At 42.9% G+C, this 21,917-nt stretch overlaps 2 protein-coding genes across 5 annotated transcripts in view; both read left to right on the plus strand.

The window, feature by feature from the left end:
* LACTB2 (lactamase beta 2) overlaps positions 1–3,559 on the plus strand; it is a 67,002-nt gene extending 63,443 nt beyond the window's left edge. The window contains exons 6-7 of the mRNA XM_033934827.1: positions 1,662–1,743; positions 3,357–3,559. Of these exons, the coding sequence (XP_033790718.1) occupies positions 1,662–1,743; positions 3,357–3,400 (126 nt within the window). The 3' untranslated portion in view covers positions 3,401–3,559. The remainder of the gene's footprint in view (positions 1–1,661; positions 1,744–3,356) is intronic.
* A 12,100-nt stretch (positions 3,560–15,659) lies between these two features.
* TRAM1 (translocation associated membrane protein 1) overlaps positions 15,660–21,917 on the plus strand; it is a 118,282-nt gene continuing 112,024 nt past the window's right edge. Inside the window, exons 1-2 of one of the 4 annotated variants that reach the window (XM_033933413.1) lie at positions 15,794–15,923; positions 17,123–17,171. Coding sequence is in view for 2 of the 4 variants with exons in the window: in XM_033933412.1 (XP_033789303.1) it covers positions 15,798–15,923 (126 nt within the window). In the remaining 2 variants the exon portion in view is untranslated. The other 3 variants (XM_033933416.1, XM_033933412.1, XM_033933411.1) reach the window with 3 other exon arrangements.

Raw genomic sequence — 21,917 nt, forward strand, 5'->3', positions numbered from 1 at the left:
TTTCCAGACCCGGGTGGACCTCTCGACCGCCCATCTCTGTTCAGCCTCTAGTTCACTTTGTTCAAATGGCTAACAGACTGCATCTCTCTCACTTATTCCCAGGATGGTCATGTCATTGCTCATAATGTCAGAACCATGGCCACATTGGTAGCCCGCTTACAGTCAATCTCCATTGAAGAGATTTGTAAAGCTGCAAGATGGCCCACACATTCATATCTCATTAGTGCCTTGACCAGAATATCCAACGCATCCGCCAGTTTGGTCAATCAGTTCTGCAGAATTTGTTTGGAGTCTAGAATTCAACTCTGTCCTCATAGGCCCATTCTTTTCTCTTCCAAACTGTACCTTCACAACTGCACTATTTTGGTTATTAGTGTTATTGATTTTTTTTTTGTTCTTGCTATTGCAAGTCCCTGTTGACCGTTGTTTGTTTTAGGTGAGCCTGGTAGCTAGATTCCCACATGTGATTATACTATCTCTTACTTGTCCTCAGAGAAAAGAAGTTACTCACCTGTAGCAGATGTTCTCTGAGGACAGCAGGACTAGTATTCTCAGGTTCCCTTCCACCTCTCCTAGGAGTTATATTATTTTTGCTTTAAAAAAAAAATATATCCAATGCAACTTGGGCAGGCAGGAAGGTGCATACACATGTGCGGAGGGGGCCTGCTTGGGCTTCTAGATGTTATAGAATGCTGGGCTATATCCTCACCAGGGCTCTGTCAGGGAAGTCTTTCACATGTGAGAATACTTGTCCCGCTGCCTTTGGAGGATACCTGCTACTGATGAGTAACTTTATTTTTCTAGAAATGCCCTGCTGAAGCTGGGGGGAAGAGCTTAGTCACTATGTCTGCTCCCCCCCCCCCCCAACACCAACACCGCTCTTTCTGAATGGGTTTTCAGGGGCACTGATGGTAGAAATGGGTGTCAAACTGATACTGATTTTCAGTTAAGTAAGAAAAAAAGGGAATCAAATGAACTGTTATCCCTGGACTTTGACACTAGATAGGAGGGATAAGAGACACTCAGCCCCAGACTTTGTATTGGCTATGCAGGACTTGAGCTGCTGGGGAAGAGGAAGAATTTATTTATCATTGAGCAGGTAGAATGGAGATGGTTCTTGAGTACAAGTTGGACAAATCTAGGCCTATCCAGAATTTGACCAGCTAAATTTAGATAACTAGCCCCATGTATTTTCTAAATTGTTTGCTTAAGTTTGTTCCTATCTAGCCTGATCCACTTAAATATACATAATAAGAGACAGAAGACTAGCATGGTCCATCTAATCTGCCCAGAATGGTGGTTATATATTACTGCTGTTCTGTGCAGAACATACAGGTCAACTCGACTATGCCCTTGTTTAGGACTCTACCTACTTCTCCTCACAGGTTATACCTATCTCTGTGCACAAGTCCTGCCACTGTATTTGTTTCCCCCCTAAAAAAAACAATGACATCTGTCTTTCAGTTCCAGCTGCCCTTCCCTTCTGTTAGCTGTAGATCCCAGTATTTGAATCTTACATTTTTTTGGAAACTTTTCAGTAAAAATGGTGGTTAGTTATGTATGTGTGTGTGTGTGTATGATATATATATATATATATATATATATATATATATATATATATATATTTGTGCCACATTTTCACAGTTTATTTGCTTTTCTAGGCTACTCCAGAGCACTTGCATAAAGCAGCAGAAATTAATCTCACTCATCACTTACAGAAGTTGCAAAGGGAAGGCAAAATATGTAAGTGATTTTTCCTGACTGTTGCAAGAAATGTATTTACATCTGACCTATGCTAGTGATTTGTTAAATAACTTCTTCAGATGCACTAGGTATTCTCTCTGATTTTCTGACTATGAAGGAAAAAAAGCTTAGTGAAGTAGGTTGTAAATGATGACTTAAAATGTATGAGTGGCTGTCAAGTTCATTTGAGTTGAAAGCTGTTCTCTGACAACAAATAGTGACGGTTCTGTGATTCCTTTTGTATTTGTAAGTGGTTACAGCTTAACCCCTGCTTATTCTTTGGGACAGAATGAGCTGATGATATTATGTGGGAAGACACTTAGATTCTGTATTCCCCTCTATTATAAAATATAAAATGTGGATTTTGTGGTAAAATATCTTAATAGGAATTTGGGCAAATTCCTGTTACTAACTTATTGATCAAAATTAGATATATCCGGTTGTTAATATCTTTTTATCAGCTTCATCTTTTGAGTAAGTTAGGATCTGTGTTGCTTATGTCTGATTTTTGGATGGTAATACAGAGCCTGTTGTTAACAAAAATTGATTTTTATAGGTTTGGGGACCTGCTGATTATTTAGGATGCTGCAGCGTGATTGATTGGGAGGGGGTAATGAAGGGTCTTGGAGTTAAATGGCATCGGGAGTGTCAGTATTTATCTCAGCAAGCCCGAAAACTATGGGGTAGACAGTAATATCTGTTGTTATTGAAAAATTTTAAATGTCACCCCCTTCCCGCCCCCCAATATTTTTCTCCAGATAGTAATATGTATACACTTCTCCCTCCATATCCGCGGTTCCCCTATCTGTGGATTCGCTTATTCGTGATTTTTCAGCCGCTGACTCCGCCCCCCAAAATTACATCATCATTAAAGTACTTTTTCCTTTTACTGTACCATACTGAACTGATAAAAAAGTTTATTGCTTACCATTAATTCTGAAAATCGCTGCTTATAAACTTTCTCCCACAAATTTGCTGCTTCCCAGCATCCATAGAAAGAAAGGCTTCTTCCTAGCATGCATGGAGAAAATCGCTTGGAATCACTGCTTGTCTGCATGCTTTCCTAAGCCCTGAATTCTCTTTGAATCGCTGGTAATCGCTGCTTGCCTGCTCCTAGCCCTCTAGTCTTTGGGAATCGCTGCTTGTCTGCTCCAAGCCCAGAAAATCATTGCTTGCCTGCTCTTAGGCCTCTATTCTTTGTAAATCGCTGGGAATCGCTGCTTGTTTGCTCTAATCCCAGAAAATCACTGTTTGTTTCAAAAAACCGTGAATAACATTAGAAAAGTTATTTGCGGTTTCAATACAAAAAAACAGCTTTTTCTAAAAACCGCGAATAACGTTAAAAAAGTTATTTGCGGTTTTTCCATATTTGCACCTATGTTCTGCCCGCATCCCCCGTGAATATGGAGGGAGAAGTGTACCATGTTGAACTCTGTCCATGCATTTCAGAGTTATGGTGGAACACACATACTTCACACACACTTTCCATGCGTCTCTGCCATTGATGTCGGCTCCAAAGAGGGAAACATGGCATCATATAATGTTTATACATAACGATGTTAATCCATGGTTCTCATGCATTTTATATAATCACAATGTTTTTCTTTCCACAGTACAAGATAAAGAGCCCCCACTCAAATGGAAAAGCAATTTATGAATGATGAAACAAAAATTCTGAAACAGCAAACAAGCAGCAAGTTAATGAGTTAGCAAATCAAAATAAACAACTACGTTTCTAACAGAAGACCGCTTATATCTTTTTTGCAGATGCACCAGAATGCTACTTTAAAATTATAAATGGTTTTCTATATCTATAACCACAATTATTTTATCTTATGTTTGTACTGTTTTGGACTATGAAAGAGCGAAAATCTATTTAGACAAATCTATACAGATACTCTTACTGAGTACAACTTCCAAAAATGACAGTACCCAAAACAGAAGGTAAAACTGAATACCAGAAACAGAAAACAAACTCTCTGGGTAGATCAAGAAAGGTCACCAAATATTAGGCAACAAACATTTAGACACTGTCTAAGGAATATATATATGGCGCATAGCATTATGTGCTATTTCTATGCTGATTTTTTCAGCGGAAAAGCAAAATGAAGGACCCAAAAATGGCAGATCTGCACAGAACTACACTTATGTGCCCTGTTATAGAATAGCGCCTAAATATTTCTATGCAGATCTGAAAAGGGGGTGTAAAGATGGGAAGGACATAGGAAGGTCAGGGATGTTTCCATAAAATGCACACAGTATTATAGAATTGAGGGATCCATGCCCAACTTGCTACCAGGATTTACACCTGGTTTCAGTTATTATAAATGCTCATGCCCAAAGTTGGCCACTGATTCTGGCACTGAGTGCTGTTCTTTAAAGGGCATCCATCCCAGAGTGCCCTTTATAAAATATTGTTCAGCATTGGGGTGTTTTCAGCTATGATTTTTGTGCACCATTTACTAATTTTAAACCAAAGTGTCAATTCTATAATGCCTGTTCTATGTGGAACTGCTATTAGAGAACACTAGCGTAGGGCTGCTTTTATGCCCAAACTGTAGACAGTTAGGCAACTAATTGCATGTATTCTGTAACATGTGCACACAAGCTCTGTACATGCACTTGACCCACCCAAGCCCCTTCCTGATCCAACACCTTCCCTTGCTATACTATGGATTTTGCAGGCACATGTTACAAATACCGACTAAAGTCCTAAGTTTTATGTTGAATTGTACTTGCTGTACACCACCTTGGATGAATCTCTTCATAAAGGCAGTTAATAAATAAATAAAGTCAGTTACATGTATAACTGCTAATTGGTGCCAGTAAGCACCCATTAACACTACTTAGTGCCAATTATTGCTAATTAACAATTATTAGCCCATTATATAGGGCTAGATTCATCAACCTGCCCGATCGGGCCCAATCCGGGCAGATCCGATGAATTCTGGAAGCTAAAATATGCAGATGGGAGCGATCGGAGGAATATCCCCATCTGCCAGCACGGATCACCGTTGTGTGATCCCCACGCATGCACAGACCCTCTGTAGATGGTCTGCGCATGGCCATCCGAACCACAACCTTTTTTTTTTTATTTTAACTTTCCTTATTTTTTTTTTTTTACTAGTTTTTAGCCTTACGAACCTGTGGTTTTAACCTGTGGGTTAAAACCCCGGGCTAGCAGAGCGGGAAAGGGCAGGAGAGATTTGGGGAAGGGCAGGAGTTTATACTGCATAAGATAAGACTTTTCACAGCTACAGGGAGTCATGAGATTGTGCTGAATGAAGCAGTGCGGGGCAGAGCAGGGCGGCATTCGGGAGACATGGGGCAGTGCAGGGTGGCATTCAGGAGACACGAGGCAGAGGACGACATTCGGGAGACATGGGGCGGGGCAGAGCAGGGTGGCATTCGGGAGACACAGGGCAGAGCATGGCGGCTTTCGGGAGACCCGGGGCAGAGCAGGATGGCATTCGGGGTGTGGCAGGAGACAAGAGATCTGGGCAGAGCAGGGCAGAGAGCAGGATCGGAAAGACGTTTTCGACTGGTCTCCAAGCAGTCGCTTCTTCAGTTGATCAGCCAGCCCAGTTGGATGTGAAATTTTGTGTTATGAATTGCATCCCTGCCTACTTTGCATGCGTTTCACCTCATTTGCATGCATGGATCGGAGGATGGTCGGCAGAGAGGTAAGTGAATCGGGCCAGGGGGAAATTTGGTCGCTAAGGGGTCGCAAACCGATTGGTACACGATCGGTTTGCTTTGTGAATCTAGCCCTAAGTTACTAGTGTTTAAGCCCATTACTGTAGTAATGTTCTGAAACAGTGATAATATCAGCACACTGATATTATGAGGCCCTGTGAAAGAATTATGAATCATTCCCATTCCCGCTTGCCACGTAGCCATTCTAAAGCAAGGGAAAATGTTAGCACCTTGTGACAGAATGCTGAGGCATTCCCCCCTCCCCTCTTATCACAAGACCCCTGTCACATATTAACCCCTATCTTATTTAAGCAGTCCAGATTTGGAAAGGACATCAGCTGACAGGCATTGAGGATGTGCAAAAACACAGGTATTGTCTAAGTGCTGAGTTGGAGGGTGATCACGATATAAAAGCATGTACCTTTGTATCCACCAATGTAAAAGCATGTACCTTTGATCCGCCATTCATTAGATGTGTAAATGAGGGAGTTACTATGATTTCATTAGCTTAGAAGCATAATAAAAGGGACTCAGAGCTAGCCACCATCCCAACTCATATCCTCCATCCCAACTCATATCCTGCGTGTGTGTGTTTGCTGCGTTCCATCCCTACACATTACATTAACGGGTGCTAGAATAGATGTGTAAACTTTTAGCACTATGGGGTACTGAGGCATTTCTTTATTTCTTTCTTTGCTTCCTGCTCCCCCTGTCCAGCAGTAACCCTTCTCCCTTCCTTTTACCTCCTCCCTGTCCAGCAGCACCCCTTCTCTGCTCCTCCTGTCCAGCAGTAGCGCTTCTCCCTTCCTTTTATCTCCCCATGTCCAGCTGCACCCCATCCCTACTCTCCCTGTCCAGCAGTAGCCCTTCTCCCTTCCTTTTACCTCCCCCCCTGTCCAGCAGTACCTCATCCCTGCTCCCCCTGTCCAGTAGCACCCCTTCCCTGCTTTTATCTGATAAGTCTCCCGTGTTTTCTGAAACAGGACCTGCCGCAGGCTCCTTGTAGCAATAGGGAAACCGCCGCAGGCTCCTTTTTCAGCTGGGGAAACTGCCGCACGCGTCACAAACCGCTACCAGGGAAACCGCCACACTCGTCACAAATCGCCACAGGCGCCTTCTATGCATGCGGTGGCACGGCACCACGGAAACACAGAGATTGAAGTGTGCATGCGCGCTAAGGGTTTTATTATAGCAACACAAAACCTTGCATATACACACTCATCTTACTATACTATGCTAGCACCATGTTCAAGAATTCAAATCCAAAATATCATTCATTAAATTGAGTTCATTCAAAGATTTATTGTGGATCTCAAGTGCTCACAGTTATACCACCAAAAGAACAAGTCACGATGTATAAAATAAAATAAATAAATAAATAAAAGAATTCAAAATATAATTGTTCTAATTTAAAAATAATTAATAATTTGTAATTTTTTTAATAAATAGTGATATATACAAGATACAGTGATTGGAAAAATTTTTTAAAGAGTTTTTAAAGAATGTAGTTGATAAAAATTAAAAATAAGAGGATTGTAACATGGTGAATCAACCGTTGGCTGTTCCCCGGAGCTTTTCTTAATGGCAAGAGTTAGCAAGTAGGATATTCTGTTAACATTTAGATCTATTTATAATGATATTTCTCTTATGCTTTATTGTTTAGTGCTGACAAAAGTAACTATATTGTTCCTGAAAAAGCTCTATTGTGTATAAAAAAAGCGAAAAGGAGATCTTCCGTCGTTTCCAGATGGCTGGGTAGTATATCTATACCTGAGCTAAGTACTATTGTGATATTGATATAAGAAGATAATCTAAAGGGACGTGACTTGGAAGCGCATGACAGTGGTCGGGTGAACGGTGAGCTCCGTCCCGAAAGATCTTTTGATATATTATATAGGTTACAAAAATTGATTTTTTTTTTCTGTCTGATACAGAAAGGTTTTGTTAACCTATGGCGTCTGGCAAGAATAATAAGGCTGGTTCAGCTTTTGCTGTAATGGTTAGTGCCAAAAGAGCAAAACCTGAGCCTCCGACTCCTTCGAAAAACCAAGCAGTGAAAGAAAATATGGACAATATTGAAATCCTCCGGGAGCTCAGAGCAATTAGAGAAATTGTTTCTGAAAAACTCTAAAAACATTAAGGAGGTTAAAGATGAGATGGTTATTCTTAACAGGAAAATGGAATTAGTTGAGAATAAAATCGTAAATCTCAATGATAGAATGCTGAGAGTTGAAACGGATTTATTTCAAATGAAGCCGGTACAAAAGAGGATTGAAATACTTACTCAAATGCTGGAAGATTGTTGTAATAGGGAGAGGAGGAATAATTTAAGATTACTAGGGCTACCGGAAGGGGCAGAAAAGAATAATATTGCTTCCTTTTTGGAGAACCTCCTCCCTAAATCCTCCCAATCAACATGAAATATCCTCTTGAAATTGAAAGAGCTCATAGGATACCATCTAGGAGGCGTGATAATCAAAGGGGACCTCGTCCAGTAATATTCAAGCTCTTAAGACATCAGCAAGTACTGGATATTGTTCGGCTGGCTAAAGAAAATAAAAGTTTCAGGATTCTCGTATACATCTTGTACCGGATTTTGCTCCTGCCACTGCAGCTAAGAGAAAGAGATTTCTAGACCTAAGACCGCAGCTAAGAAGAATAGGAGCAAAATATGGGCTGATTTATCTGGCGATGATGAGAGTGACTTACAAGAACAAAACATCAAATTTTAAGGAACCAGAAGATTTACAGGATTTCTTACAGAAGCAAGAAGAACCTATGAGTTCATAAATTCTTTTACTTTAATATATTGTCTTCCAGGAATTGTGTTTTAAAACTTAACTTATTTGAAATGTGCATATATCTGTATTATTTAATTTGAGCTTTAAATACAGTTATTTTTAAAGTTTAGTGGATCAGTGTAGAGAATGATTTATATTTGAAATGTCCTTTTATGGGGTTAAGAAATTATTACCATGATGACAGTTTTTGAAGCAACTGTAGCTTTTATGAAGGTATTCAAGGGGATGATATTATTTCTTATATATTGATATAGGGTGATTTAAATGTCATGGATAAAAGTGATGTAATCAATAGTTCATGATATTTGGGTGCTTAGTTTGTTATTTTTCTCATTTATTACTTTTTGATGAGTATTCTCATATAGGTATTATTTTATATTACTTTGCTTATACTTTACAAGATTTTTTACTTTGATTAAATTATTTCTTTCATTCATTCAGGATTTTGTCAAAATTTATGAATGATGAAAGTTTTCATATGGGATACTTAAATATAACAATAATTTTTGAGGTTTTCAACATAATTTTCTGACTTTGTTTTTATATCTCATAACATATTTATTTTAAGGGATTTGGTTTGGTTTACTGGGGTTATTTGGAAAGAGATTAATTATTTATCTATATTTCTTAATGTAACTTATTGTTAAAGATCAATTGTTTTTGATTTTTTCTATGGGGGGAATTCTCTTTTACCTGATCAAATATGTGTGTTTTCAAGTTTACACATTTATCATTCTGTAGGGGGGTTGGGGTGGGGGGAAGGGGGAAGGTGGTGGGTTAAAATGGGGTAGTGTTCAGTCTCAAAAGTTTAAATTAAGGAAAATGGTGTCTGCTTTTGAGATCCAAATTTATTTCAGTTTCATGATTTCAAATAATAATATTGTTTTTAATTACCATGATGACTGTTAAAGTTTTCTCACTTAATGTTAATGGCCTTAATCACCAGATCAAAAGGAAAAAAATATTAGCTTATTTGAAAAAAACTGAGTGCTGATGTCTACTATATTCAAGAGACCCATCTGAATATGGTGGAGTCAAAGAAATTGGAAGGGGGTTGGGTGAAGAAATGTTTTTTTGCCCCTGCAGTAGGAAAAAAAGCAGGGGTAGCTGTTCTTATTAATAAAAAATGTACTGCCAATTTTCAGTTAGTAAATTCAGACCCTTTAGGTAGATGGTTGCATGTAGATATGAGTATGGGAAATAATACCCTGACTTTGTTAAATATTTACGCCCCTAATTCAGGTCAACAGGAATTCTTTAAATCATTACAGAGGTTGATACTCCTACTGGCTGCTTCTAAAATAGTGGTGGCTGGAGATTTTAATGCTGTTATGGATCCTTTAATAGATAAAAAAAAACCATGTAAAAATATAAAATCTTTAGGGTTAGATAATTTGGTTCATTCATGTGATTTAAAAGATATTTGGCGTATTCTTCATTTTAATGATCGGGAATTTTCCTTTTGTTCACAGGTTCATAAGTCTTTTTCAAGAATAGATTATATTTTCGTCTCCACTCAAATAGTTCAACAAGTGATTACAGCTTCCATAGATCCAATTATTGTATCTGATCATGCGGGTGTATGGATTGAGATACAATTAGATCAACAAGAGTATAGTAGACCTGTTTGGAGATTTGATAATACACTGCTTTTGGATGCAAAATTCCTTGAAGATTTTAAAATACAAATTAGTGAATTTTTCCATTTCAATTCAACTGAAGATGTTTCCATGGAAAATTTATGGGATGCTTTTAAGGCTACCATGAGAGGTTCTATAATTTCATATTCTGCTTATATTAGAAAACAATTTAAAATGCAATATGCTGAATTGGAAAAGGAAATTAAATTATTAGAATCTAAATTGATTACTAAATGGGAGCATAACACTTTACAGGCTCTTTTAAAAGCAAAAGGTAAATATAATGAATTATCTTCAAAATTAATTAGGAAAGATTTGTTCTCCAAACAAACTATGTATTATGGAAATTCAAATAAGGCGGGAAGATTATTGGCTAATTATCTTAAAGCAAAGAAAAGAAAGAATATTGTTGCAATTAAAGATGATAAAGGTATTACACATAATCAGATTGGAAATATATTAAGTCAATTTTTAAAATTTTATAAAGACCTATATTCTTCTGAGCCTTATGATGACAGGGAAAAAGATGGATTAGAATTTTTAAACTTAATTATTGGAACGAGAGTTGGATCCGCTTCAGGTGGTGATGGTTTCACGGTAGAATTCTATAAATCATTTCAAATTACTCTTTTACCTCATTTGTTAAATTTATATAGGTCACAACTTACTAAAGGTTGTATTAAAGGTACTATGGCTGAATCATTAACTATTGTGTTGCCAAAGCCAAACAGAGATTCTACTTTGGTTTCAAATTACAGGCCTATCTCTTTAATAAATGTGGATGGAAAACTTTTGGCTAAGATATTGGCTTTACGCTTAGCTAAGGCTCTCCCTTATATTATTGATATGCACCAAACAGGATTTGTTGCTAAAAGACATTCTTCTAATAATTCTAGATTAGCATTGCATATGTTAAATTTAACTAAAAATATGAAAGATCCGACTTTTTCTGTTTCTTTGGATGCGGAGAAAGCTTTTGATAGAGTTGAATGGAATTTTATGTATCAAACATTAGACTGGTTTGGTTTAGGATCTGGATTTATACAAATGATTAAAACATTGTATAGTAGAGAGCTGCACGGGAACGGGGACGACGGGAATCACGCAGGTTCCCCCTTCTGGTCATGGGGATCCCGTGGGGACGCCCCTTAGGATCACATGGATCCCGTGGGGACGCCCTCTAGGGTCATGGGGACACCCCCTAGGGTCGCGGGCTTCCTGCGGGCTCGGATGCACTCGAGCCACGAGGCTCGTCTTCTTTTTCCTACCTGCCCAGCCGCAGCACACAGCCGACCGGAAGTCTTCCACGATGTCAGTGCTGACGTCAGAGGGAAGACTTAAGCAAAGCCTTCCCTCCCTCCGACGTCAGCGCTGACATCGGGAAGACTTCCGGTCGGCTTTGTGCTGCAGCAGGGCAGGTAGAAAAAATTCAAGGCAGTGGCGTACCAAGGGGGGGGGGGGGCGGGAGTGGAAGGTCCGCCCCGGGGCAGCCTTAGGGGGGGTGCAGAGCTGGCCACCTTACCTTCGTGGCGTTTTCCCCACGACCGATCGACAACAGGCCCGGTCCAACAAACCTCCCTGCCCTGTAGCCGTGAATCTAAATTATCTTCTTACAGCAGCTGGATTCAGGGCAGGGAGGTTTGTCAGACCGGGCCTGTTCTGTTGTCGGGCGGGCGGGGAAGCGCCACGAAGGTAAGGGGCAGGGAGGGAGAAAGGGAGAAAAGGTGGAGTGGAGAGGAAAAGACGCTTAAGGGAAATGGGTAAAACTGAGGGGGGAGAAGGATGCTGAAAGCATTGGGGAAGACAGAGGGGGGATAAGGACGCTGAAATGACATGGGGAAGACAGAGGGGAGAAGAATGCTGAAAGGACATGGGGAAGACGGGGAGAAGGACGCTGAAAGGACATGGGGAAGACAGGGAGGAGAAGGACGCTGGCAGGACATGGGGAAGATGGGGGGAGAAGGACGCTGAAAGGAAATGGGGAAGACAGAGTGGGGAGAAGATGCTTAAGGGAAATGGGGAAGAGAGAGTGTGGAGAAGACGCTGAAGGGAAATGGGGAAGAGAGAGTGGGGCGAAGACGCTGGCAGGGAAGAAGTCAGAAATGCCAGACTATGGGGGGAGCGAAGGGAAGAAGATGGGTGCCAGACCAATTTGGAAGGGGGGAGAAAGGGAGAGGCACAGTAACAGAGCAAATGGAAGACGCAGAGAGAAGAGAGATAGTGGATGGAAGGAATTAAATGAGAACATGAGGAAAGCAGAAACCAGGCAACAAAGGTAGGAAAAAAATTCTTTTTTTTTGCTTCAGGATAAAGTAGTATATTAGTTGTGTTGATAAAAATTTATAAACATTAGAGGCTCTAGTAGAAACCCGTTTACAAAGTATGTATTCTTCCCAATTAATATTTCCAAATTAATAAAGTCTCTTTACTTATTTGTAAATGGGTTTCTACCAGAGCCTTTAATTCAGTAGCATAATTAAATGAAATAACTATTTCTGAAGTTTATAGGGACCGGTGGGGACAAGAGGGGATTCCTCGCGGGGACGGGTGGGGATGGAGGGGATTCCTCGTGGGGACGGGTGGGGATGGAGGGATTCCTCACGGGGACAGGTGGGATTTCTGTCCCCGCGCAACTCTCTATTATATAGCTCCCCTTCTGCAAGATTGAATATTAACAATAATTTATCTGAGAGTTTTAATTTGCAGAGGGGAGTTAGACAAGGCTGTCCTTTATCTCCTTTGCTGTTCGATGTTGTATTAGAACCCTTATTACTAGCCATTCAACAAGCAAAGGGGATACAGGATATTCCTCATTCAGATTGGGAATATAAAGTTTCAGGATATGCAGATGACATTCTGCTTTATTTGAGAAATCCATAAACTACCATCCCATGTTTGTTAGAATTGATTGATACATTTGGGAAATTTTCAGGATACAAAATAAATTGGAATAAGTCAGAAATTCTTCCTCTAAATGTGCATTGTTCTAAAGGATTATTTGATTCTTTTCCATTTATATGGAAGGATGATGGATTAAAATATTTAGGTATTATGATAAAAAATACTCTTGATGACACAGTAAAAGAGAATGAAAAACTTTTATTAAAAAGAGTTACAGAGTTATGTGAGCAATGGAATCCTTTACATCTTTCTTGGTGGGGAAGAGTTCAAAATATTAAGATGATGATACTGTCTGTAGTTTGTTATCAAATGAGTATGATACCAGTTTTTTTCAGGGGTCCTTTTACAAAAAGCTTAATGGTATCCTTATGAAGTTTCTTTGGCTTGGTAAAATGCCTAGAATTGCTTTAGTATCTCTTCAAAAGCCAATTGAGGAGGGTGGGGTAAATTTTCCAAATTTTTATAGGTATCATCAAGCCTATATTTTGCGTCAGGGTATGTATTGGATCCTCCCAGAACTCATTGATAATGCACCTGATTGGTTATATTTAGAATGGCGTCTTTTGTTTCCTTTAAATTTAGCTCTTGTTCCTAGTATTAAAATACCTAGAAAATACAAAGAAAACAGAATTTTATCAGACACATGGAAAACATTGAGATACATTAGTAATTTAACACCTATTCCAATAAATAAATCAACGAATCAATCTTTATGGATAAACTCCAAGATTCAAATTGCTGTATCTCAAAAAAGATATAACAGAATTAGAAAAGGTACAGAGAATGGTGATGAAAATGATAAAAGGGATGGAATGACTTCCCTATGAGGAAAGACTAAAGCGGCTAGGTCTCTTCAGCTTGGAGAAGAGACAGCTCAAGGGTGATATGATAGAGAGCTATAAAATAATGATTGGAGTGGACAGGATAGATGTGAATTGCTTGTTTACTCTTTCTACTAAGGGCTCTTTTTACGAAGCCGCATTAGCAGCTTTATCACACGCAACTTTTTAGCGCGTGCTAACCCCCGCGCTAGCCAAAAAACTACTGCCTGCTCAAGAGGAGAAGGTAGCGGCTAACGTGGCCAGCAAATTAGCGAATGCTCTTACGTGCGTTAAACCGCTAAATGCGGCTTCGTAAAAGGAGCCCTAAGGTTTAAAACAAACCGGAGAAAATATTTCTTCACACAATGTGTAGTTAAACTCTGGAATTTGTTAACGAAGAATGTGGTAAAATCAGTTATCTTAGTGGGTTGGATAATTTCCTAAAAGAGAAGTCCATAGGCCATCATTGAGATGGCTTGGGGAAATCCACAGCTTATTCCTAGGATAAGCGGCATAAAATCTGTCTACTACTTTTGATCTAGCTAGCTACTTGGGACCTCGATTGGCTACTATTGGAAACAGGATACTGGGCTTGATGGACCTTTGGTCTGTCCCAGTATGGCAATTCTTATGTTTTTAAATCTGATCAATTTCTTTGACTGGGTAACCAGAGAATTGGATAGAGGAAGAGAACTAGATGTGGTGTATTTAGATTTTAGGAAAGTTTTTGACATTATTCCACACAGGCATAAATAAACTGAGTGCCCTTGGTATGGTATGGGCCCCAAAGTGATAGACTGGGTCAGGAACTGGTTGAGTGGAAAGCATCGGAGGGTAGTGATCAAAGGAGTTTATTCTGAGGAGAGGGATGTTACTAGTGGTGTGCCTCAAGGTTTCTTCATGTCTACTCTTGCAGATTTTGGTATCATACCTATAAATCTCACCCACCCTGTATTTGTTACTCCTGATTATTATGTTGTCACATCTTAAACTATGTATGTAGTATTGTAATCTGCCTAGAATAGAAACAGCAGGGAATAAAAATTAAAAATAAAGACATTGTGGAGCCTCTATGTTCATCCTTGTAGCGCTGGCCCTGCCCCCTTCTGACATCACTTTCAGTTCCAGATCCAGCCTTTATCTTTGTTTTGCCACTGCTGAAACAGCAATAGCAGGGTGTGGGAGATTTTTGGGGGTGTCATGGCACTCATGTGTGTGTGTGGTGCAGTGGTTAAAGCTACAGCCTCAGCACCCTGAGGTTGGGGGTTCAAACCCATGCTGCTCCTTGTGACCCTAGGCAAGTCACTTAATCCCCCCATTGCCCCAGGTACATTAGATAGATTGTGAGCCTGCTGGGACAGATAGGGAAAAATGCTTGAGTACCTGAATAAATTAATGTAAACTGTTCTGAGCTCCCTTGGGAGAACGGTATAGAAAATTGAATAAATAAATAAAATTAAAAAAAAAAATCATGGCTCCCCCCCTTCTGACACCCATGGTAGAGACAAAGACTGAATTAAAGAAAGTGTGGAACAAGCATGTGGGCACTCTTGGGAAGATGGATATTGTGAACAGGCAGACTAGATGGATCATTTGGCTTTTACCTGCCTTCATGTTTCTATGTATGATCTAGGGACATATGAGGGGGAGTGGAGTTTAGGAGCTTTGAGGCATGGAGTGTTAACTCCTGAAAGCTGGTGGATTAAGTTAGTCCAATAAAATGGATGGCATCACTATATATTCATGAATAACTATCATTTCTATAGAGTGGAATCTCTTAGGGAGCAGAAGAGGCAGTGGATAATGCTGATGGATTGACTGGCTGGTGCCATTTGGCCTTATCTACCGTAATGTTTCAATGTATAAAAAGTCACGGGAAATAAGTCTTCTTTAGAAACCCTGCTAGGTACCGTGACACCTTAATAGTTATAGCACTCCACCAATAAGGGGTCCACATTAGTGTTGGAGGAGAACGACAAGCAGCTGGAGCTCCTCCAGACTATGATACGGATAAGGAATTCCTCCTGCCAGCAGGTGGCGCAAACGCCCAGAAAGCAGTGACTGATTCTGGCTGCCTGGTCAGTAGATAGAGCGCATGCGTGGCACTAACCTCCTCCTCCGTGTCTGGGAACTGGGGCCGGCGTTGCCAGTTGCAGACGTGGTGTTTTAGTACCTCGCAGCTTCTTTTCGCCGCCATGGGCCTCCGGGGCCGCAAAGCCAACAAGAACCCTCCGGTGCTGAGCCAGGAGTTCGTGCAGCAGAACCATGCGGACATCGTGTCCTGCGTGGCTATGCTCTTTCTGCTGGCGCTCATGTTTGAGGTGAGAAACAGCTGCCTGTTTCCAGGGCTGAACCAGCGAGGGTTTCTTGCTGTTGTGGCACCAGGGAAGGGGGACAGACTGCGTGTAGTGGTGCACTTCTGTCGCTCTAAACTCATCTGTGTGGCGACCGCGGTGGTGATGTTTAGAGGTAGTCGTTCCCCCGGAGTACCACTCGCATAGCTTGTGAGGCAGGTAACGGAGCGGAAGGAATAAGTTCATTGGCTTTCCTCCCGCTTTTTTGCACTGTTTCAGCTGGTGAAGGAGACGCGGTTGTCCGGGCGAGGCCGCTCCGCTGGTCCTAGGAAATGTTTATTTTCTTCGGCCTTCAATTGGGCCTGGCCGTGCGAAGGAACTACAGTTCCCAGAGGGCACTGAGGCGAGAGAGATGGGACTGCAGGTGGGCAATAGTAAGGGTGACGTGTAGTTGCGAATAGGGCACCTACCCCATATGGGAGTCTGGCAGAAGCCTTTTCACAGATAAGATATATGGGGTAGTTAGTGGTAGCCGACACTATTCGTGCACAGAAAAACAAAACAAAAATCCCAAATAAAGCCGAAGGAGTAAAACCGAAGAACACACGGAAGTAGAGGGGGGAGAAACCTAGAGGTTATGTGCACATGAGTGTAAAATATAACTTTTATTAGCAAAACACCGACAAATTAAAAAAAAGACCCAATACAGGGCTGTGTTTTGGCGGCTCCTTCAAGGGTCACCGACACTCTCTTGTCGGATGTCTATCAAAAAGTGTCAAAGAGCAGTCTGTATCTGATGGTACCCATACTGTGTTAAATAGAAAACCAGACTTTGAACAAGGGTTACCTTCAAAGCTAATTTAAAAAAATACATTATTACTCAGTTTCTCGTTACTGTTTTGGGTTACCCAGGAACTATCTCCTCTTCAGAAAGTAATGCTCCATTGGAGCATCTGCTGTTTTGAAATCATCAACAGAAGAAATAAAAAGCAGATCTACCCTAAAAGTGACTCTGGGTTTTCTACAAGATAGAAGAGGCTTATTTAAAATTGTATTATAAAATGAGGGCATAAACCTATGGGGTTAAGGTTTCTGTTTTTCCAGATGTTTCTAGATGGAAGGGCACAAGCTAGAAGAAAACAAGTTTTGAATTTAATTCTTTTTTTTTTTTTTTAGAGGTGACATTTCAACTCTGTTTCCCTTGTAAATGTATAATTTCCTTGCAGGATGTTCATTAAGCGTTTTATGATGATCAGCTAAGATCCTTTCTTGAAGGTAAAGGAGTAACTTTGTAAAATTAGAAATTTCCTATTATAATTGGTCCACAAATTCCATGTTATATTCAGATAAATATTTAGATTGTTAAATGAGTATTTATATCCTATTTTCATTATTAAGTGTACAGTATTATTTCTTGGTTTAAGTCAGTTTTCCATGATTTTCACCCCCATTTTGTCTTCTTATTTGTGGACTATAAGCTTGTTAAAATTAGATTATTAAACTCTGAGTTTGATCACTTGTTTCTTTTATACCTTTTTGTTTCCAATTAAGATTTTATTTTTCCTTTGTTGTATTTGTAAAATGAGAAATTTTAAAAATTGTTTCAAGTTAGTCCAATAAAAAAAGGTATCGCTTTATTTCTGTTATGTTTTGGTTTATTTCTGTATGTATATTATTAAAAGTGAAAACAGCTGCTACCAAAGAAAGCCACCTGGGAAGTTTGTGTGATAAATGTGACAGTATAACTTGCAAAGTTAATTTGTTGTGTGAAGCAGTGTGTCATAAATACTCTCTTCCAATTGTTGGCATCCAGGTATTATATTATATGAACTTTATAAAGTCAGTTTTCAAAAATATGTATTTGGGTTACTGTTCAGTTAACTTGACATGGCCTCCAACCTGAAAATTATGCTCCTTATATCAAATCCATGACACTTGACCCTTTTGCTATGCTAAAAATAAGCATATATTTTTAGCAGCATTTAAAAGCCATATAGTAAAGTCAACTATTTTTGCTACTGATCCACTCCTTGCCCTAGATTGATAGCAAGGAATGTTGCTACTATTTGGTTTTTTGCCAGGTGCTTGTGATCTGGATTGACCACAGTGAAGACGGGCTACTGGGCTAGATGGACCATTGGTCTGGGCTATTCTTATATTCTTAATTATCCCAGGACAAGCAGGCATGATATTCTCACATGTGGGTGACGTCATCTACGGAGCCCCGATGCGGAAGCATTTTCAAGCAAACTTAATTGAAGATTTAAGTTTGCTCTGCTGCTCCACGCATGCGTGCCTTCCTGCTCCACTAGGGGGCGCATCCCCTCGTGGTCTCCAGTTCAAAATTTTCCGCTGAGCCTAGAAGTCGTGTTTTTTCAGGCTCTGCCCCAACTGCCTTCTAGCACCGCAATTTTTTCTTGTTTTTTCTCGATTAAGTCGCTGTGCGCAAATTTTTCCTTTTCAACTTGATTCCTGCTTCGTTTTTGACCGACCCGGAGGCTTCCGGGTCCCCGGGGCCGCGTGGCTACTTGAGCCGCGGCCACTTTCGATTCTATGTCCCGGCCTTTGACCGGCTTTAAAAAGTGCACCCGGTGCGAGCGGCTTCTTTCCATCACAAACCCGCATCGCCGGTGCATCCTCTGCCTGGGGGCCGCTCATCCAACCGACTCCTGCCCCCAGTGCGCTACCTTCCAGAACCGAGCCCTCCGTCGAAGGAAAGCCCGCATGGCGGATCTTTTCGCCCCAGACCAACCCTCTACCTCGGCCTCGAGGTTGGCCCCGGCCTTGACCTCGGCCCCGAATACCTCGGCATCGCCTCGAGACTCGACTCCGAAGTCCTCGGGACAACAGAAAGCCTCGGCTCCAGGTAAGTCCCCTCTTCCCTCTTCAGGTTCTTTACCAGCAAGTTTCAAGTTTTCAGGTTTATTAGGTGACTTGATTAATCGCTTAATCAGGATTTCTAAGCGATGTACACTTTAAAATTCACATTTGTTTAGGGGACAATACAATACGTACAAATACTTAAATAGGGCTAATTTACATTAAATTAACATTACTAAACAATGGGTAAGGAGGGAAGAAATACAATTCTTAAAGCAAAGAAACCAACCTCGGGGACACCGGCGACGCATGGCGGAAGCCCCATGCTTACAGCCCCGGCGAAGCCCTCCAAGCCTTCAGGCCGTGCCTCCACCACACGGGAATACTCTGATACGAGGTCGCCCCCGGTGGAGTGCACCGAGGCAGTGGACATGCCTTCGATGCTGTCCGTGCCTGTCTTCCAGGACCTACTCCGAGCAATGATCTCGTCGGAGCTGTCCGCTGCAATGGCCCATCTACAACCGGCCTCGACCTCGACCCCGCATGTGCCAGACCAGCCTGAGCCTCGCGTCGAGCCACCTCAGGGAAAAGTGCGCAAGCTTCGCAACATCTCATCCTCCTCTGACTCCTCGCCGAGGTACCCGAGGCGCTCTCCCTCCACAGACCGCCACAGGGCAAAACGTCATGCTAAACCGACAGAAACCTTGAACCGCCATACCTCCAAGAAGGCCCGGAGTTCCCCCCACTCTACGAGGCCGTTCCCCTACACCTCGTACGGGACTGCTCAGGGTGGCGGAGTTATCACTCTCCAACCCGCGCATCCTCCGAACCCCCCCTCGGACCGGGGCTCCGATCTGAGGTGTCAGGCTTTCACCGAGGGAGTCCGGGTCGAGGTCACCGATTCGACATCGATCGGTACCCCGAACCCCGGCATCGTCTCCGAGGGGCTCCTCGAGACGTCGGAGATCCCCGACCCTGGAACACTTTCATAGTGCTTCCCTGGTCTCAGAACGTGGATCGGAGCGGGAACCTCGATACTCGAGGGAAGCCTCCCCGTCCTTCTCCACCCGACGGATGTCTCGTTCACCGACCCCACACGGGGCCTCGGGAACATCCTGCCCATCCTTCACTCGCTTTGTCCAGGACATGGGCCACGCTTTGGACTTAGACCTCCAGTCCGACTCCAGATACTCAAAGGAGTACCTAGCAGAGCTGGACATGCCATCACTGCCCAGAGAGTCCCTTCGCTTACCGCCTAATCCGGTACTCCAACAGGCTTTCTTCAGGAACCTGGAGACCCCCTACATGGTCACAGCCGTCCCCTCCAAAATGGAGGCCAAGTACCGTATGGTACCCTACCCGGTGTTTGAACAACCGCAGCTCTCCCACCAGTCGCTGCTGGTAGAATCGTCCCTGAAAAAGGCTCACCCCTCCCGATGGTACCATCAGCCGTACCATCGGTACCATCAGCCACGGTCCCCCCAGGTCGGGAAGGCCGAACCCTGGACAAGTTCGGCAGGAGACTATATCAAAATGTGATGATGGCCTCTAGGGTGCAAAGCTACACTTTCACCTTCACATCCTACCTCAAACACCTCATCGGACTACTGAGAGCCTTTGAGACTGACTTACCAGCCTCTCTCCAAGGAGCGTTTAGCCTGCTTGTAGAGTCCCTCTCCAACCTACGCCTCCATCTATTCCACGCGGCCTACGATGGCTTCGAACTCTCCTCCAGAGAGGCAGCCTTTGCTATCGCCATGCGCCGACTAGCTTGGCTACGCCTGGTCGACATGGACCCCAACTTACAGGACCGGTTGGCTAACCTCCCCTGCGTGGGAAAAGAGCTGTTTGACGACACTATCGAGGCGGCTACAAAACGCCTCTCTGAACACGAACGCTCGTTTGCCTCCCTTGTCCGGCAAAAGCCAAAACCGCCCGCGTCCAGGCCATTCAGGGCCCCTCCGCGCCGCTACCCGCAAAAATCCACTCCTGCCTTCTCCCGGCCTCCGCCCAGGCGTCCACAAGCCCACCACCGGGCCCCACCCAAATCCCAACCGCCTGCAACTACCAAACCATCCCCGTCCTTTGGACAGGATACGCGGAAGGGGACTGACCCCCTCCGCCAGAGTTCCAAGCTCCCTGCCTATCGGGGGCCGCCTCAGAGCTTTTTACCCTCACTGGGAACAACTCACGTCAGACGCATGGGTCCTTGGCGTGATCTCATCAGGATACTCTCAACTTTCGAGCCATTCCCCCAGACAGCCCCCCAGGGACGTGCCCTCCCAACCGAACGCTACTACCCCTACTCCTCTCAGAAGCTCGAGATCTGCTTCGCCTGCGAGCAGTGGAGGAGGTTCCCCCCGACCAACGGGGGAAGGGCTTCTACTCCCGTTACTTCCTGGTACCGAAGAAAACGGGAGACCTACGCCCAATACTAGACTTGAGACGACTCAACAAATTTCTGGTACGGGAAAAATTTCGGATGCTTTCCCTACCAATCCTCTACCCCCTGATCAAAAAAGGCGATTGGCTCTGCTCCCTCGATCTGAAGGAGGCGTGCACACATATTCCAGTGCACCCCGCTCACCGCAAGTTTTTGCGTTTCCAAGTAGGGGACCTGCACCTACAATACCGAGTCCTCCCCTTTGGCCTAGCATCGTAACCCCGGGTGTTCACCAAGTGCCTCGTGGTGGTCGCAGCTGCCTTACGCTCCCAGGGCCTTCAGGTATTTCCCTACCTGGACGACTGGCTGATCAAAGCCCCGTCCAGGGAAGGGGTTATCTCAGCGACCCAACAGACTATTATCTACCTACAGAGTCTGGGGTTCGAGGTAAACTTCCCAAAATCCCAACTGAGCCCCTCGCAGTCCCTGCAGTTCATCGGGGCCACACTGGACACGGTTTGCCTCCGTTCCTTCCTCCCCCCTCCACGTCTAGAGGCGTTAGTAAATCTGAGTCGAAGGATCTCACTGCTACCCTCGGTATCAGCTCGACAGATGATGACTCTACTAGGCCACATGGCCTCCACCGTCCACGTCACACCATTCGCCCGTCTCCACCTGAGAATCCCTCAATGAAACTTAGCCTCTCAATGGCGTCAAGATCGGGACTCGATCGATCGCCCCGTGACAGTGACTCCTTCCTTGCAACGATCGCTCCACTGGTGGGCCGACTCTTCAAATCTTTCCAAAGGTTTGCTCTT

This window comes from Geotrypetes seraphini, chromosome 2 (assembly GCF_902459505.1).
Source record: "Geotrypetes seraphini chromosome 2, aGeoSer1.1, whole genome shotgun sequence".
Lineage (NCBI taxonomy): Eukaryota > Metazoa > Chordata > Amphibia > Gymnophiona > Dermophiidae > Geotrypetes > Geotrypetes seraphini.